The 21,038-nt window shown below is 30.7% G+C and overlaps 2 protein-coding genes across 2 annotated transcripts; one reads left to right on the top strand and one right to left on the bottom strand.

The window, feature by feature from the left end:
- The first annotated feature begins 719 nt into the window (after positions 1-719).
- LOC127062094 (RNA polymerase II-associated protein 1) lies at positions 720-5,277 on the top strand. The gene is made up of 8 exons (XM_050989683.1): positions 720-1,589; positions 1,666-2,239; positions 2,307-2,811; positions 2,879-3,048; positions 3,137-3,296; positions 3,372-3,651; positions 3,719-3,822; positions 3,906-5,277. Exons 1-8 carry the CDS (start codon positions 1,107-1,109, stop codon positions 5,227-5,229), a joined length of 3,600 nt encoding a protein of 1,199 aa, XP_050845640.1. The 5' UTR covers positions 720-1,106; the 3' UTR covers positions 5,230-5,277.
- Positions 5,278-5,410: 133 nt separating this feature from the next.
- On the bottom strand, positions 5,411-20,774 carry LOC127062095 (CB1 cannabinoid receptor-interacting protein 1-like). Its single transcript, XM_050989684.1, has 2 exons — positions 20,300-20,774; positions 5,411-7,599 (listed from the first exon to the last, which is right to left on the bottom strand). Exons 1-2 carry the CDS (start codon positions 20,473-20,475, stop codon positions 7,275-7,277), a joined length of 501 nt encoding a protein of 166 aa, XP_050845641.1. The 5' UTR covers positions 20,476-20,774; the 3' UTR covers positions 5,411-7,274.
- Positions 20,775-21,038: the final 264 nt, after the last annotated feature.

Genomic DNA, 21,038 nt, shown 5'->3' on the forward strand with positions numbered 1-21,038 from the left:
ATGAAATTCTGACTAATCATTAAAGTACTATCACTTTATATTGCCAATAATATTTGCACAAATAAGTAGATTGGATATATTAGAATTTTGTTGACAAATATATATAAAGTATATAAATTTATGACTAAAACCAAGATTTGGTCGATTATTTGGTGAAAAATAATAATTAATGAATATATATTTACACAGGGTGTTCAAAAAAGACATTTAATATTTATATAATACATCGAACAAAAATGGTTAACCTTTCGATCTATGTTTACTAAGATTTTTTTACTCGGTATAATGTGTTCTATGTCTTGTATAAATATTAAATATTTGTTTGTTTGATACTGTATATTATATATTATTTTTATAAAAATCAAAACATTAACTCATTTCCTCACTTTCTACGAAGTAAAATTTCCAGCATTGTTTTTCTTTATGATTTCACTAATTCTTTTTATTAATTATATTTATTACCTTTTATGCATTTATATCGTAAAATAAATGCATACCGACACTGCGTCGTATCTATCACGGATTAATGCAATAGATATGTTACTTAAAAAAGATATAAATGTGGGAGAATGAAAAGTTTTAATTTGAATCTATTAACAGTTCTATTGTAACTCACATTAATTCGATCGATATGTTATGTGCGAATGAGGGATAATTTACAAGTTTATAAATTGATCCGATAGATGTATGGTGGCGATAGTGTTCCGCGCTTGCGCTTGTGTTCATATTTTGTCCATATCTGTCGCTAAAGTTATATATGCTTTGAGCGAAAGATAATAAACAACCTTAATGTTAAAATATTTCATAAATAATTGTCAGGAGTCGCAAGCACAAGAATTAACCAATGCTGAAATAGGATTGGCTAGACGAAATTACGCGCGGATTGACAACTAACTCGTCACAAACAGCTAAATAATAGGTTAGAAACAATATATGTTTACTAAGTTGACGTTTCGAAGCTTGTAACGTGGGTAAGGAATAAAGTATTGACGAAAAAATATGATTACGTTATGAAAAATATAAAAATATATTAAAAAACAAAAATATTTTTCTCTTATTTATAATTTATATTATCATTAAACAATTGTATTTTGTAAAAATTAAAAATGGATAACATAACCACATTAAAACGACCCAAACCTGGAGACGACGAAGAAGAGTTATTTCGAATGCAAGAAGATTTTTTAAAAAATAGATTGCAACCATCAGCCAAGGTGATAAATTTACGAGATGAAATTAAAGGACAAGTTAATTCTATACAAACGTTTGCGTCAAAAAAAGCTAATTGCAATAGAATGCAATCTAAATTTTCAATACTGAAAAAACAAAAAACAGAACAAATTTCTACATCTCAAAGCACAGGAGAAATATTAAATACAAATGTGAAAGAGAAAATAACTGCAAATTCGTCTACAGAAATTCATGATATGGTACAAAGTATACCAATAGATCCATCAAACGTAATACTTGGAAATATTATCGAAAGAAAATTCGATATGACAGAACAGAAGTACAGCTTTGATAAAAAAGTACTTGATATTAATTCAGTAGTTGGCTTTCCAAAAGTCTTTGTATCTGATAATTATATGGTATTTATATAAATGTTATTTATATGATATTATATTACTTTGATATACTAATTGTTTAATTTTATATAAATTTTAGAATACATCTAATAAACAGAGTTTATTTTCGCAAAAAATTTCAAAAAGAAAGCATACAGCTTTTCCTATTAAAATGGAATGTCCAGAAAAACCTGATACATCAAAAAATGAAAATTCTAATGCTATAAAAGATTCTTTGGTCGAAGAGATTCATCAAGAAAATTTAAAAAAATTAAAAGAAATGACCGAAGAAGAAATATTAAAGGAAAAGAAGATACTCGAATCATCTCTTAATCCAGAATTAATAAAATTTCTTAAAAATAGAAAAAAAGATAAAAACAAAACACAAGTAAATAAACCAGATCTTCAATCATGTAAACTTGATAGTAATGAATGCATACAAAATAATGAAAGTGATTCTTTATGCTGTGATCAAGAACAAGCTATGGAATGTGAAAGTATAGAAAATGTACCAAAGCCTTGTATAGAAATATTAAAGGAAGCTAGAGAAAAAGGTTATGTCCATTTAGATACCATAGAACTTGCAAAACTACAATGGATGCAAGATATACCAGAAAAAAAAGAAGATGAACCTGCTCCTGGTGAATCATACAATGCTCGATTTGATTTTAATGGTAAATTTACTATAAATATAATTAAAAGATTGCTTTTATATTCATATTTATTATTTTTTTGGTATAGGTTTATTGCTCCCATACAAGGATGAGAATTTATCAATAGATAAAGGTCTTCATCATCATGGAGAAGAACCAGAACGTCCTGGCTATTCTTTACAAGAATTATTACAATTAAGTAGATCTTCTACGCAACAACAACGTTGCACTGCTCTCACTACTTTAGCTAATATCTTAGAAAAAAGTCGAAAAGGCTGGTACGATAAAATTTTGCAGCCAGCACCACTAATTGCATTAAGTCAAAAGAATGTCCTACTCTTACTGAGATTTTCATTGGATGATACATCTATAGCTGTCGTTACAGCAACTTTGCAGGCTTTGAGAGCATTTGTATTTAGTGAAGCAGATGAGGTCTGTTTGGATAGAATGTTTGGTTGGGATAAATACATAGAACCTACTTTGAAACCTCCACCTTCAGATGTTAAGGATGAGAGTACTTTAAAAGATCATGAGCTTGTACAATTAGATTCTGTTTCTGCACTTCTAAGATCAGATATTGTTTTAAGAATTAGGTTGTATAATATTTATATTTTTGATTATTTTAACATATTGTATCATAACAATACAAAATTATTGTAGATATATTTTAAGTGAAATGCATCCTCCACCTGTTGGTGTGATATGTGCTTTGGAAATATTGACTCGTCTTGCAAGACATTCGCATATAGTTGCATTGAACATTGCAAGTACTCCAAATTTGTTGAATATTATCATTTGTAATTTTATGCCTTTATCAACTAATCAATTAGGTGAGTATATAAAAATATGCAAATAAATAGAATTAATATATGTTTATAAGTTTTAATATTGTGATTAATAAATAAATTTTTGCTTTAGCTACATACGATAAAGTAAATAATGCTTATGGCATCCCAATAACTGCAAGCATACGTTTATGTCGAATTTTAGTTTGTTACGGTGGAAGAGCAGTGGCTGAAAAATTAGTTCAGTTGAAAATCATTCATTCTATTCTATCATATGTTTCCAGTGAAGCAGGGTAATGTTATACCGTTTTAATACTAGTATTAATAATAATATTTCCTGGCATTAATAAAATTTGTTTATTTTTTAGAAAGGAAGGAATTAATATAAATATTGAAAGTCTACGACTTTGGAAATTGTTGCTACATCACAAAGTAGCAATAGACAGTATTGAAGGAGCTCAATTAACCCTTGTATCTCAGTTACAACTTTTATTATGTAATCATGATATTGGAAAAGCTGCAGAACTAGCTTGTGAACATGCAACTGCGCTCATAGCTGTAGCTAGTACTTTAAATTCATTCAAGGAAAATATCTCCATACTGTTATCAAAATGGAATAGACAATTATCATCATTATCATCTCCAACAGTAAGTTTATATAAAGCATATGAAATAAGATACAACTCAGTCTAATATAATTATTATAATTTTATAGTGGTGTATTTTAAAATTGATTTCACAAACATTACTGTCTGTTAATAATTTAAAAGCCTTGGAAACAAATTGGATATCAAATCCAAATATATTTTCTACGTTATGGTATGTTTCTGCTTTACTATATATCAACATTAAATGTATAAATATTTTTAATGGGAATAATTACATATTGAAATTTTGAACAGCTCTACTTCAAATTTATTAAGTACTTGTATACCTGCTATTGAACGAGAACCATCCTGCCTGCCAAGTCTTGGAGTACTGACAGAAGAAAATCAATTACAGCCAATTGTGTCTCAGAATTCTTGTATTCCTTTTCTAGCAGTAATACTTAATATGTTCTACCATAAGTCCTTTGAAACAGGTCTTTGGACAATATTCAATCAACCAGAATTTATGAAATATATTCAAAAACTAGAATCAACTGATTGGAATTTAGAACGATCATGGTATACACGAATAGAATTTTATTTACTTACTACTATTGTTAAAGCTGCTCGCCTTCTTAGTAGGAACTTAAATTCTGCAATGAAACATAGTCTTTGGAAAGTATCTATTAAACTTATATCGTCATTACCAGGAGACTTTTCTAATGATGTAATAGATATGTTGAGAATTGCTTTGTCAAATGAAAAATTAAATTTGGAATTAATAACAGATCAACTATCACAATTAAATTTAAATAGTGCTGATAATCAAATGAAATATGAAATAGCAAATTTGTATGAAAAATATGTTATATCAAATTCAGATTGGAGTCAAGCAGCAATGCCTAAAGATTGGCTTTATTTACCTTTGGTACACATTTATACAAAATGTAGAAATAATGAAACCATTACAGAAGAAGATAAAAAAAATATCTTAGTGATATTAGGATTAGAGATCGTTTCACCTGAATTAGTTGCAAAATTATCTCCAACTTTAAGATTTAGTAGATTAGTACTAACCTATTTGTGTGATACAGTTTATTTAAATAATAATGTATCTATTTTATTAAACAAAGCAATGTCAGACTTAATGCAAAAGTATTACAAAAAGTTAAACTTTACAAAAGATCTACCAGGATTAAATTCATTTGTTGATTTGTTCACTGCAATGTGTGAACATTTTTGCTCAACTTCTTATGGTAATCATAATTTTGCAATGATATTATTAATTCCAATTGCACAGAGACATAATGTGCATTATAGAAAATTATTATGGTCTGAACATGCTGGTGTACTCAGGTATTTAAGATTACCATTGAATAAGTTAATAATTCCTTTACAAGAATATCTTTATCCTCTTGAAGAAGATATATCATTAATAGAAACTTATATAACAGCACTTGTTAGAAATACTATTAAATTAGAATGGTGTCCAATACCGTATACAATTGCACTTCATCATTCTGCTATGTATTTAAAGCTTACAACTAAATTAGCAATTCGAATGAGAACGAAAATAGAAACAATTCATGATAAAAGCTTGGTAAATATTTTATTAAATTATGAACCACCAAGACTGTGAATAAAAATGTAATTATAAATATAAACTTTTTTGTAAAGATATTTAAAACATGGACTTGGTCGAATTGATTTATTATTGAACTGATAATAGATAGAGTATTTACTTCGAATATTTTTATAATGTACAGACATCTCTTGTGTATATATATAAAATATAGTAATGCTAGAAATACAGGATTGATAAAACAATATTTAGACTTTTTGTTAAGCCTAAAAAATGAGTTTACTTATACAATAGAATATTTATTTTAAGAAACTTATACTACTGATTTAAGAAATAATACGTGACAATGCACATTTATATTTCATATAATTTAAGTGCTATATTCACAGGTACAACTCATTAGGGTATTCATGTTTTTTGTGTTTAATAATAAAGAATAGGAACAATTAGTAGTAAGCACAGAGGCACTGTTTGGTCATTTGAGCTGGTTTGAACGTTAGTGTTAATATCTGATCTGTGTAATAAGGATAATGCACAAAATTTACAGAAAGTGGTTAAACAGAACTCTATAGAAATAATATCGTGCATTATTCTATTTTAAAAAGATTTTTCATATGAAATCATATTGGTATCATAAAGTAAAGGATTTAGGTCAGCTCGAGAGCAAATACTTCGTATAATATAAATTTCAAATGATAACCGTAGCAACAATTAGCGAATATTTTTATAAATATTAAAGAACAATTTGATATTTATAAATTTCGAAATGATTATGTATTTAATGATTTTTCGCAACATTATATATATATATCTATATAGATTGGTCTTTTTTTTTGTAAGCACGAAAAAGCATAGCCAAAAGTGTATATATGAAAAAGAATATGAAGATTCTTTCAATCTTACATATTACAATGTTTTGCGATGAAAATACATTGATAATTATTATTTTAAAAATTACCAAGTAATATTTTATGATACCGATTTTATTTCAATTTACCAACTGATATGTTGTTCGATGTGTGCGAAAACGATCGTGTTAATATTTCTTTCTTAAATCAATAATTCCTTTTATTTTATTCAAAAATCATTAAGTTTTTTCTCGTATTCATTTACATTAAATGTTATTAGAATACATCACGCATTACATTAATATCTTACGAACATTCAAATTTCACGAAATATTAATATTTCATTTTAGATCGTTTTTTCAAGAATTCCAAATATTTTTGACGCAGAATAGAAAAGTAAGCACCGTAATACATTCACACATGTATATTCACAATTGTAATTCACATTTGTAAGCATACCGTGTAATATATATATATATATATATATATATATATATATATATATATATATATATATATATATATATATAAAAGAAAGCACAGCAATTCACGATATATTTCCGTCGTCGTGTATTAAACTCTACGTTCAGGTAGAGAGAGTACTTTGCTTAGACGATTCCATGCCACAACATATTATCGTACAAAGCAAGCATTTCGATCGTCAAATTACGGAACTTGCGTTTACAGACATGCAACATTCGTTCTATCGGCCATTCACACGATTTGGTAATACATCGAGAAAGCATTATAAGCACAATATTATCTTGCTCTGCTATTTCCCATAGTTTTTTCTTTTTTTCTTACATTTTCTGGTATATTTCTCAGCACTAATAAAAGTAGCTTATGATCGAATTCGATCTTTCCCGCCCTTTAAATTAAATATCTTACCACTAATCCTACTGCCATCTACGTACAAACTTTTTTCAAATCGTTATATTCGATCTCTCGATAATACATTTTATATCGTTTAATAATAAAATGGCTGAACTTGCAAAACGTATTAAAGATATTCAGAATCATCCCCAAGCAATGTCGTTTTTCGAAAATGACAATAATTGTATTCAAAGAAAATAATCCTTTTTACGTACGATCGAATAAATTGTAACCGCTATAAATAAATCGAAATCGCGTCCAATAAGTAAATTTCCGATTTGAAACCGTCTAGCTGTAAGGAAAGCCCATCTTTTATATATTTTTTTTTTTTCCTTTAACCTACAAAAATTGCCGACTTCATTACGGCATTAACTCCAATCGCTATGATTCTATACCAAGCTTTCTGTAAGTTTCTCGATCGACTGTAACAAGTCTCCCTTCAACACTCGTACAATCAAGCTCGATACAATGCAATCTAGCTCCCCATTCGCAATGACTCTGATCATCCTGACGGTAATATTTGATTTGCAGACAGGTGGTAAGATAACCAGAGCCAAGAACCCGCATAGCTATCGAAAGTTCTTCTCGATGACCTCTCGCGCTTGCAGGAATTCCTTTTGTGCTGTGATAAGCGCTGTAAGCGCAAGCTGTACCATCTCTTGCACGCTCGATAGCTTCCACTTGTTTCCCTCCAATGCTCAACGATCTGTAAGTTATATCAAAAATTAATTGATTATTTATACAAAATTTTCTTTCATATTTAATCTTTCGAACGATAAAATGATTTTAATCGAGAACACCTTGTAGTCTTACTCCAATAAAATATAGATTTCCCACCTATCTACTTATATATGTATAATATCATTTGTACGCAGTAAAAGTGATAAAAATTTTAAATAAATTGCTGCTTTCGTATTCACCTTTGGTTCTCTATTAAAATTTCGTTACCACGTAAATTTGGAATAAAAATGATATTATTTACCTCAAGTTAATTATATTTATATATCTACGTTTATACGCATTGTTAGTTTGAATCGCGAAAATACAAGTATGTTAGAATGTCGCGAAATTATATTATTTTGTATAACAATGGAAGAACTGAAGGTCGACGATAAAATCATCGCTCTGCGTACCAAAAATAAACTCGTGAGTTTTACGATTGGCAAACAATTTAGGTGATTATCCAATGAACTTTATTTTTGTTTGAATGCGCAAATAGACGTGCATGGATAACCTTTCGACGAGAAACGAAGAAAGAACTAACGTCTTTTAATTGTCGCGTCAATATATAAAAAAGAGAAAAGAGAGAAAGAAAGAGAGTTTTAACAAAATACTGTTATATTTAGAATGTAACGTTATGAGAGAATAGAATTATAAATTTCGTTCTCGTCAAATTATGATATTTTTCGATATTTATATTTCTCTTTTCGTTTCCTTTCTATTCATTTTTACACTCTCGAGTTGTCAATGTCACATTTATCAAATTTATTTTTACATTTTAAAACACTTCCTTTTCCTTTTTTGCGAAAGAACAAATGATTCCGTTACGTTGAACTTAAAACCTTTTGTATACATTTTGTATACATAAACTCATGCGCATAATAATACGGTTTTTTGTTAATAACAATCGATTCGCCTAGCGTTGACATCATTTCTATGGACTAATAGAGTAGTAAGGGTCGAATTTTCACAATGCCAAGTCTTGTTGCCTATAGAGTGTATAAACATAAAACAATCCTCTTCTTAAACTCGGCGACTTAACATAACTTTGTAATAGCAAATTAGGCCAATTAGAGATGGACAAGCACGGTGTAGAAATCGAAACGAATGGCTTTCGAGAAACGGGTCATATGGAAGATATAAATAACAATAATTTATATGTATGTATCGATTAAGCATATAAATAGACGATAAATAAAATAGAACGTGGTAGGAAGATGAATAGTCAATGATGCTCCATTAAAGAACACAAAGGTGAATTAATTAAAAGAAAGCAGCGATGCTTGTTAAAGACTAGATTCTTTGTTTGTGCCTGATGTAAGAATGTAATCCGATTAAAAAGCGATGGCAAATGAATGAGGAGGATGATCCCGTAATTCAGCAACTTTCAGCGGTCGATTCATTGAATTACGACTTAAACGATAAAGACCAAAATCCTCGATTATACGGAATTAAATACTATCGTTCGATCATATCTTTTATGTTATTTCTTTCTTCGCTTCAATGTTTTGTCATTGGACAACGAGAATGTTAATTTCACTAAACACGAACGAGCTTTTGTAAGGCTTCATGGCATGAAGAAACGAAACTCAGAAACATATACAATCTATAGCTATAAAACTGTTTCTTCCCCACCCCACCTCACCTCACCTCACCTCACCTCACCTCACCTCACCTCACCTCACCTCACCTCACCTCACCTCACCTCACCTCATCTCACCTCACCTCACCTCACCTCACCTCACCTCACCTCACCTCACCTCACCTCACCTCACCTCACCTCACCTCACCTCACCTCACCTCACCTCACCTCACCTCACCTCACCTCACCTCATCCCACTCCATCCCACTCCTCTTTCTCTCTCTCTCTTCAAAACCATAAAAGATATAAATAAAATATGTATTTTTATATGTAGAATTTTTATAATAAATTACGATAAATGGACAAATAATTGTCAATAAAATACTTCTTTAACGATATATTAACATTCTATTAAAATCGTTAATGGAATGTTTATCTTATTTTAATTATGTACTTCTTTTTTTGTTAGATGAACGTACGAAATATATGTATGTTTATTATATATGAAGGAATATATTGTAAATCGATGAAGAAATACGTAGTAGTAGAACGATATTACGAATTCTCTCTTCCCCTTTCACACACACACATGTGTACACATGTTCTGAAAATATCCATCTATCTTTCTCTTATTCATTCATTCCTTTATTGTATTAGTGCAGTGTTTAATGCATTCCCTTTCAATGATCGAAATCATTTAGGAACAGTAGAACCATGGAGAGAAAGAGACAGAGAGAGAGAGAGAAAGAGAGAGAGAGCGTTTCTGCGGTAACTCATCATCGTGTTGTCGATGTGCCATAGAATTTAATCGATCGTTTTCCTGCGTCGATTCTCGGCAACGCGTGAAATTTCGTTCATTTGTGTTTCTCGAATAACCTGTTCGCTCTTGATGATGAGATTCATTCAAGTTCGAAGGACAAATTCTAAAAAGAAAAAAACAGAAAGGAGAAAGAAATTTAACTAAAAATTTTTCACGTAAGCTTTTATATAAATTACTTAGTGGTTTTATCAAGATGTCTTTTTTAAGTACATGCATAAATTTTGTTTTTCCCTTTTTTTTATATGTTTTATTATTTTGAATATATCTCTATATAACGCTTTCAATTTAAACACGATCGAAAAACATCTTGAAAGCCGTTCCGTGCATAGCGATTACCTCACGTGATATTCTTGGTATAGGAATTTTTGGAGGCGTATGATCGAGCTAGAATAAACATCTGCGAATATACTGAAAACAGATATTTTTCGAACTTTACAAGATATAAACGTTTCGTATATAATCATTTTTTTCTTTTCGTACTTACTATGAATCATACTTACTAAAAGTTATGCGAATCAATGATATTTAAAGTCTATAATAATCAATTATTTTGAAGATAACGAGTTGTAAAGCGTAAGTGAATATCGATTAGGTGTTTCGACTAATAACTTTTGAAGTCCCGTCTTATTATTCGTTATCAAATTAATTACTGCAAAGTTTAATTAACACGTTGTTAGAATCGTTTTTGCCATGTCAATGTAATTTGCAATCAGATAGTCGATCCAATGAAGATCCACAAAGTTTATTTAATTGATCATTAGTAGTTAAAATAAAGTAAATCTGTATAATTATAATAAGAGATAAAGAAATATTAATTATCTTATTTATTATCTATGTATTCCTTCTGAAATGAAAAATTGATCCCTCTCGCTCTCTTTCGCTCTTTCTCTTTCTCTCTCTCTCTCTCTCTCTCTCTCTCTCTCTCTCCCCTCTCTCTCCTTTTCTTTTTCCAAGCTGCATAATTAATATCGTTTGTCGCTTAAAGAACATCATATGGAAAAAGCCAACTTTTATCTATCGATCGATACGATATATTCATTGTAAAAGGCTGTAGTGTTCGTAAGTATGACCGACAATAAATGAAACTCACTTGAATAAGAAGAACGTTTTGCAAGAACGCAAAAAGACTTGATCGAAAGAAGTGGTATGCTACGTCGAAAGTAGGATAAACTAGTTTACTAGAAAGAAGTTCGGTAGCAGCTGCAAATGGCATCCACTATCATGTAAGATCGATACACTATCATCGCTCGTGAAAAATGCAACGAACACAGTTATAACTACCCTTATATATATATATATCTGTACAATATAATATCCGAACTGAAAATGAAGTCGATTTGCTTTTTTTTTTTTTCTTTAAAGAAACTAAAGTTCTAACGGCACTTGTTAGGTGTATGATCTTTTCTTTTAAAATTTAAAACGAGTTGGAACTTTCTTTTCCATTTTTTTTATTTAACATTTTTTCTTTTTTTTTTATTTTGCTTCTTCTTTCCCAATTTTTTTTATTTCTTTTTTATTTTTTATTTTTCTATACATGCCAACAAAAACATAGAGTATATACAAGAGAATCGATAAGTACTTTCTAATAAAATATAAATACGATGTTTCAAGCGGTTATGACGAATTCCTCTTTCTCGTTAAAGTAAATTTAGCATTTCTTTGAAAATGCTCGAAAAATATTTCAGAGAATTTTCTTGCTTTTATTATCGCAAAACTTTCATTGGTTTTCAACTATATTTTTCTATACTTTCTAGACTCCTCGTATCTTGAGATGAAGTGTACCGTCAAATTTTAAAATCGTATGCAAAAGTATAGAAAGAAGGTAGGCGGTAAACATGATCGAGAGTTTTTTAGAAATTTTTATAAACACCAGAAGGCTTTGTAAATGCCTCTACAAAGGAAACAACATGGTGAATATCAATTAAATACAAATAAATGTTATATTGAAAACATTTTTTTTATATAACTAATAGATATATTTATTCCTATGTTATCTCTTAACGTCTATGGTTGTTTCCTTGAATGATTTGCGAACCCGAAATATTTTCAAATGGGGAAACATATAAAAAAATCATACGTATTGGTAATAAAGAATGATGAATGTTCGGCGTTCGTCGAAGAACTGACTTTTAAAAAATTCATAGTAAATATCTCGAAGTGAAGTATAGCAGAAATGCATTACTCGATTGATCTTTCTACTCTCATAAAAGTACTTGACAATGATAGCAATGTGGATCGAATGTTATCAAGAATAGAATATTTTTGCCAAAGTGAAAACAGATGTATATGTATATTCGAAATAACACACGAAAAAACGACAATGAGATAACGTTCATAAAAATGTTCACAAATATGCTTTTTGGCATTATTTAAATTTCTCTCGAACGAATAAAGAATATCCTGAAATGATGAATAGTCATCGATAGAAATCTAGAAATAAAGAAAGATCAAATTGTTATATGGCTTAAAAGATTGTTAAAATAAAAAATTAAAAAAAAGTGCTAACAAAAACTTTCTAAATATTTTATTTATTTATTATTGTTCTTACATATGATCGATCAACATACTTTAACATATTCTCAAGCATATACGATCATTTCTGTAAGTCAGTATATCTATACTTTTCCTTTTAACATGACAAACCATTCTTCCCCACGATGAAAACTTAAAAATGTATATACACGTATGTCTCAGCGTAAATGGAACATTGCATTATTTATTTGAGCTCGATGTTACTTTTCGAAGGGCTGGGTAAAAAGGAAAGAAGATTGACTGTGTCTTCCTTGAAACAAAGTCAAGTGGTATGTGCATTTAAATTTATCCATTTTATCCGCTGCAATGGTTGAGAAATAAGAACGAACTAATGTGTTACACGAATAACGTAGAAAGAGCTTAGTAAACAAGCAATATCTTTATGTCCCATATCTCTCGTTCCCTCTCTCTCTCTTTCTTTCTTTGTTTGTAGCTAGCTTATATACTCGAAAGAGTTTATGCAGTTCTCAATTTTGCAAAAGAACAATAGAAAATCGCGATAAAGAGTAAAACAACGTCTCCTAACGACTTTTCTCTTTTTCTCTTTCTCTCCCTCTCTCACCTTTTGTCTTTATCCTGTCCTTTTCGAAGCATTCTTAAGCTTTGGCCCTTTCGAGTCACATAATGTGTATGCTCGAATGTCTTTTCTATTATTTCCTTTTTTTTTTTTTCAAGGAAGAAAGATTACATTAGAAAATTGTAAGATATAAAGTAAAAACTGCTCTTTTTTTTCTTCTTAGATGTGAACCTTTTAGTTCATTTTTGTGAAAAGATACAACAATCGTCAAAAGTTATGCAATCCGTTTCACGTATAGACACACATATACACAAATAAAAATGGGAATTTTCGTTTCTTCAAACGCTCAATGAATTCCCATTATTCGATTCATCCTTTTTGATAAGGTAATAAACCTTACTTGGTACAATGATTGAAAGTCCCTAGAGAGCTTATTATCGTGAATGTAGATGATAATGCTCATGTTTCTGACAAATTTACGGAAGACTATCGATCCAATCGCATTTCTTGAATCCTTCTTTGTAAATGGTATTAGAAATCGATTGGATCTGAAGATTAGGATAGGAGAAACCGATCGAAAGTTTTAACGAGCATACTCAGATTTTGACATTATCAAACAATGTTCATCGATAGTGACTTGCGAAAGAGAAATATACGAGAATCGCGTGACGTGCTATATAATTCTCGACGACTTTAAGTCGTTTAAAATTCTATGTGATTTCTGAGATAGTAAGATCTAGGCTCGCCAGCCAGATTCGCCATGATGTACGAATCTTTTCAAGGCTTTTGAGAATTGCAAAGAAATCGTCACTAATCAGCCGATAATTCTTTATGATATATCATTCGTAGGCAAGCATATAAAATATTCACGTTACTCGAAGAACCCAAAGAATTCGAGAATAAGATGATGAATTACAGAAGATGAATTACAAGATCTATGATCTTACTAAAAGAGAAAAAAGAAGACAAATTAGAGATATTTCTTTCATTTTTTATTATCTCGAAAAGAACAGACATGATGGATTATTATTTTATAACGAACCAACGTAATTTTTCCTTTGAAAAAAAAGTTACTCATATGATTTAATGAACGAAAAAGAAATATAAGAAAGAAACACTAACCACTTTCCTCGCTCGTTGTCGTGCAACGGAAGCCCATCATTATTGAATGTTACTGGATATATGCAAATACATTATTTCTTTCGATCCATCGTCACGTTACAGTATAATCATAGTACCATTCCACTTACCGTAATTATAAGCAAGTAATTTTAGCTCGAAGTTCGTGTTGCCAACGTTATTGGTCTGCTATTCGCATACAAAGCAATTTAAATGAGAATCAAACTTCTAATAAATAGAATAAGACATTCACAAAATTAGAATTCATGTTGATAACAATCGAAATCATTTCCGGTTGTAGCTTTGACGCACATTGAAATTGCAACTAATAGATCTTGTCAAACGATAGAAATTTTGGAGTTCAAGGCGATGCGCGTATCGCGTGTGTGCCACCTGGTGCAATCTCACGTTTGGCAAAAACCTGCTCTTACCTGCATGAATACACGTCAAATATCAATGCACGATCCCACCGTGGATTAAATTCTTCCAAGGTAACGTTAGGAAAATATGACGCATTTTCGACACCCACGTCAAGATCGTTTTTTCAAGAGTCGTACACGAAAAATCGAGCGTATACATACGTCGGAAACAAAAAGAAATAAAGAATAAATTTCATATATTTATTATTTTATTTTTTCACATTTTTCATTGTGCCTGTAATAGAATATTATAATAGAAAATTTGATATATGCACGTAACTACATACAATGAATATGATAAAATATTAATGCGGTATAAAATTCGTTAACAAAATTGTTAAATATTCTATCAGGTTTTTTTTGGTCCATTTTACATTTTTGTTTCATGTTTTACATTTTTTTTTTAAAGAAAAGTTATCATCATTACTTTAGAGCAGATCATTTATGACTTTTTAAAGATAACAATATTCAATATTTATAAAAGTGCCGTATTTAATGGAATGCAGAAAGTATTTATTAAAAAGTTTTCATCATTATATACTAGCGAAACTGAGTAATAAAATTCCATGAGTAGCAACGTACTTGTACCCTGGTTTATTTCCAGCGATAGAAACGACCCTGTGTTATTAGTTCACTCTTTCTAACGTTGCTATGAGTTGAGTGATACACATGTGTGTGTAAAGTAACAAATACACAACAAGTCGACATCTCGAACTGAATGCACACACCCTTGAATTGAAACTTATCGTACTTGTCGTTTCTTTTACGACACAATTTCGTCGACCAAATAGCCGACGGAACGAGTCTGATAAAATGAAGTAAACTATAAAAAAAGTTCAATGCACACGAATCACTCATAAATTTGTTTTATCAATGTGAGATCTTCCAATTTTTTTTGACTTTGACAATCGTGAAAATTAATCGATTTCGTTGATTTTCCAAATAAATTTATACAAATATTTGGACACATTTATACAAATACTGGGACACATTCGAAGCTTTTGTATTTGATCTTGATCAAATAAATAATACGATTTATTCTTTCGAAATAATTTTTTATCTTGTTAAGTTTTCATCTAATTGTTAGATACGTACATTGTCCGAATTATTGCACGATATTCAATATTCACGTAGTATTCTTTTTTGTTCATACTACAATATATGAAAACCATGTTATCAATGTAATCTTTAACGTATACGTTAAAATAAAAAATAAGGTCAAGGTAAACTGGGGATTGTTAGTCATTTATATATCGCCGTGTAATTAGCGGATTCATTTTTAATTATCGTCCTCCATATCTTTTTAATTTTATGTCGATAATGTTACGAAAGTACACAAAGGTCTAAAAATTAACATTTTCCGTCGTTTCATGAGAAGCCTAACAATAAGTGAAATATGAAATAAAAATGTCGTCTTTGTCTTGAAACAAAACAGACTCTATTGAAAAACTTTTGATTCTATGAACAAATTTTATTATAAATAAATTAACGGATCTTCCTATTTTAGAAGAGGAAGTTATTATTTCATTATTTTCTAATGATATATTCAGATATATCAAAGAGCTGAGTCTTCATAAATGTAAAAGAATCAATGAGATATGGGACGGCTTTCGATCGAAACGGTACGTGTACATTTCCTCTTTCAAAATATGCAAATGCTTACATTTAAATGCGTGCATATATCTATATAAGATTTATACTGCATCCTTTGTTAATTGTCATATGCATATCTCTTTAAAGGTTCATCGAGTGAATGCATATCTACTCATTTTTCAATGAATTCTCTGCAAGATTCAATAGAATTTCAATAAATTGATTATTTAATAATATTTAATTAAAATAACGATTGAAGGAATAAAAGAAATCTAACGTTCGTAAAAATATACTTGTTGTGTTAATTACCGAAAAATACTCTTTTCATTTCACGATAGTACCTACCCATCTCGTCGATTGAAACGAAAGTAAAAAAAAAGAAGAAAAAAGAAAAAAGAAAAAATATCGTCGATGGAATATACTGCAAAAGTATATCCATATATATTTCTGAATAAAAACGAGATGTTTTTTCTTCTCCTGTTTCGAAAATAGTCAGAAAAATTTTAACATCTGTTTCGAGTAGATTGATGTATATGTAAATATATATCTATTAATGAAAAAGAAACGAAAAATCGATGAAACGATTTTCTTCGTATTATGTATTGTTTTAATTAAAATGAATTATCCGAACTGCGACGAAACATATCGAGATGAAGGATTAACTTAATTCGAGGTCGAATACCCTCATCGATTGCCCGTAGTATTCGTTTAAGCGGTTAAGAAATTTCTTTGTTTCTCTTCAGTCAATTAAGCACATCCCTCGAAGGAGAAGAAGAGAGAGAGAGAGAGAGAGAGAGAGAGAGAGAGAGAGAGTAGAGGAAAACGAAGACATACTTCGATATACAAAGACGAGTGAGCTCGGTCACGTTGTGCATTTCACTAGCTTCTTTGTGAACATCAGATATAACCACGAACGTGGACTATCTGCTCCATATAACATCTCCATATACCTCTCCACTTCTAGATGTACATCCCTTGTGGCAAGATCGTATGCGAAGTATCTATGGATTGCTTCGATAGAAAAAGAGACATGTCGTAGACACACGATTAAAAGCTGCGTTTCGACAAAAAAAAAAAAGAAGAAAGAAAGAAAATAAAACTTTTCGGAAAAAAGTTCTTTCTTTCAAAAGAATATAAAATTTCATTGAAAGGAACGCAAACTCATGAACGAAGAATACTCAAATATCGAGATTGAAATAAAAATGTTTTTAAAATTGCAGAAGATCCTACGAAAAGTATAATATAACGTAAAGATAATATACGAGAGCATAAAGTAAATCAAGTGTGAACGATGGAGTAACTTTTTCAAGGAGTTAAATAAAATTTATAAAGATAGTATGAAATAAAAGACTCGTTGAAGACATAACATTCAGACGGTATGGCAAGAGTTTCGACGAAGAAAACGTAGATTCGATTTACCGCTTTACGAATTTACATGCAGCTGTTCGCGTTGAAGTTCTGTCAGTGTGGTGAATTCTCGAAAATTTTCCTCGAACCTAACGTTCTCGTCTACTCAACTTAAACTTTAGTATTAACCTCCTAGGAATTCATGGCGTGCATCGTTCAACCCACTGGTAACATAAAACCCACATGCCTTTCTTAATTTTAACAACGTTAACTCGTAAAAGAGAGAGAAAATGAGAGAGAGGAAGAAAGTAGATAAGTGAAATATAAGGATGTATATCATATAAGTATATTTCTTAATCAGTTATGCCCTTTTCTTGTTTTACCTATAGCGTGATGTTTCTTAAACACGCCAGGTTTTAAGAAATAATAATAAATCAATTCGCGATTACACGTATTTTTAGATGACCCGTGAGAGATTTAACTCGATGTAAAAGTTTCCTTTGATACATAGGTATACAATGAGAGTATATTCCTCAAACTTCTTTTTCCTGCTTCCTTTTTTATCGCAATAAAGTTACTGAGTAATACATCGTTTTTTATTTTTTTTTTAGAGAACATAAAAAGTAACTCCTATTTAAAGAGAAAAGATTGCTATTAACAATTCACTGAATTCATTTTGCCAATGTACGAAGTCAACCACCGTACATTTTATTTTTCAAAATGCGGCGTCGTTTTATCGGAAATAAAAAATATATTAAACGTATGTATTGAAATCAAGATATTTAACGAGATCGATCATATAGATTTCATGTTCAAGAAATATAAAATTACTTTGTCTTGATATTTGCCTAAAAGGAACGAACGCGATGCTACCAGAAAACGATTCAACTTGTAGATGCATCAATGCGAAATCGTATGCTCACTGAAAACTATTATCGGGAATCGCAGTGAATCGTTTTCTATAGTAAATCGAATCCATTTTATTCGACAACGACGACGACGACGACTACGACGACGACGACGACGATGACGACACAACGACCACCAGAACTATGAAAGCATACGCGATCGATTATTCAACTTCAAGTCAAATCGGGAAAAACGATTTTTCACCTAACGACAAAGAAATTTTGATTTCCATATTTGATATTGTAATAGGAGGATGAACAATAGATGCTTTAAAACCAGAAAAAATCACAGTCTTTCTCTCTGAACGATGAACAGTGACATTCATCAAATTTTTGCAAGCGGATATTTTCCAATACATGATGGTCAAATTTATGATCTAAAAAAATCGATATAAAAGAAAACGAGTCGATTTTTCGAATTTTATCGTACCATAGAACTTGCTTTTTTCTCGTTAATCTTTTTTTTTAACTTGAAACGAATGAAAAATTCAACGATTTATGCGATATCGCATAAAATAAAAAAGCATCATGACTATATTTATCGAAGAGCTTCTTTAGCTTAATACAAGCTAAGTGAAAAGCATATCCCAATATATATGTATATATGCGTATGTGATAGAACCTGTTGCGATCGAATCATGAAAACCAATATGCCGAAGAAAGTGAAAAACAAAAAAGTGAAAAAAGTCTTATTTCCTGATAGAAAATTTCATCGAACGAAATATTTCAGGGATATTTTCAATTTCTTATTATGCAAAAAAATAACGAAGTAAAGTGAAAACAAAACAAGGTCGTATATTTAATGACCATCCTAAGCATATATACCTTAAAAGAAACATTCGTTGAGATCGATCCAAATGCACGCACGAAGGTCGTTTTTCTCAGGCAATGCTCTGCCCCAATTACGACGCTTTTCCCCTTAAGAAGATGCACGAAGGTTTAAGAATTAGCGTTTCACGTAGAGATCTAACAATAAATAGTATATTAAATGAAATTATCATCTGTCTATTGAAAAAAATAATTTAACATTCCGTTAGAAAACTATCGATTTTTCGGACAAATTTTATTAATAAATCAAAGGACCTTTCCATTTAAATGTCACATTCTATATTATTTTGCGATGACATTCGCACGGTTGTCAAAAAATCAAATTATAATAAATCTAAAAGCATCAACGAGAAACTCATGGCCGAGTGAATAACCCGTTTTATTTCTAATCCAGGAAAAACATAGTTTTGCTTGAAACTTCTATAAATACTAAATCTACAGCAATAGAATGTCACGAGAGTGATCGTAAAATTAGATAACGACTACATCCACGAGGATTCTGTGGTAGCTTTGGACAGGATCGTTTTGTCCTTCATTCCCATTTATAACCCATATACTTGCACCCCTCTGGATTAAGTTTTATTCGCTGCAAGAAGGGTATGGCTTACGTGACGAACATTACGAGCAAGTCGACGACATTAGAAAGTCTATAAAGGAGAAAGGAAAAATTTTTGTTTTAACTTCAATGAGAAAAAGAAAGGAAGAATAAAAAGATGTTCAAATAAAAGAGAAAAATCGTTGTCCACGTAATACCCAGAATAGAAACACGTAATCATTTTTGTAATATGTGATAAAAGAATTTAGAATTATTGTTTGAAAGAACTTTGCTAAAAAAAAAAAAAAAAAAAAACAATATGCCTAACAAAAAATAATATATCCTCTATACTCTTTTTCTCTATTTCTCTATTTCTCTTTTTTTCTTTTTTATCGCGAATACGAAAATGACGCGTTCAAAAGAATAAAGAAAATCTCGAAAGAAGAAAGAAAATGTTGTGTGTATTTGCACGTTCACTGTACCCACTGCAGCAGTTGCGGCGGCTTGAAGCTGATGTCGAGCCGGTACATAGCCTCGCAGCTGAGTTTGACGGTTTTGAGCTGTCGAAATCTTGCGGAGGTCTCCATTTTACAATAAACTGGGCCCGCTGCTGGTTCCCTTCTGAGGGACAAGGTCACTCGAAAATGTCCATCAGCCCCCATTTAGCCCCATAATCGTGCGCGCGAGCGCGCTTCACTTGATATCGCGCGCAATCGAGGAACTTATACTCAAAAAAATACAATAAAAAGATGAAAAAACGTTTCGAAAGGATCTACTTCATTTCTTGCTTTGTTTTGTTGTCCATATTTTTTCATTTCTTCTCTTCGAAAAAAGAACGGAGAAAAATGTCCGCAATGTATCGAACGTTCACTATGTGAAAAGTTGGACCGATCAGTGCACGCTTTTACCACCTTCACCGGCGGGCGTCGCGACGCTTACTGATCCCGCGTCGTCGTCGTGAACTCGTAACTCGGCACCACCATCGGAATTTCCTCTCTGTGATCCTTCCCGATTCTGATCAAAGGAATCATACAATGACACGTTTACAAGATTACTTTTGGGAACTTGGAGATGCTTTGGTTACATACTTACCCAGTCCTAGAGAAATTTCCCAAGAGAATGAATACTATACATAAATATTCAATCCTGAGTTCGATCGTTCGCGAAATTAATTTTTAAGTAGTAAGCGAATTTAGACAGAATATACATATGTTTATGGTTCTAG

The sequence above is a fragment of the Vespula vulgaris genome, chromosome 3 (assembly GCF_905475345.1).
Source record: "Vespula vulgaris chromosome 3, iyVesVulg1.1, whole genome shotgun sequence".
Taxonomy (NCBI): Eukaryota; Metazoa; Arthropoda; class Insecta; order Hymenoptera; family Vespidae; genus Vespula; species Vespula vulgaris.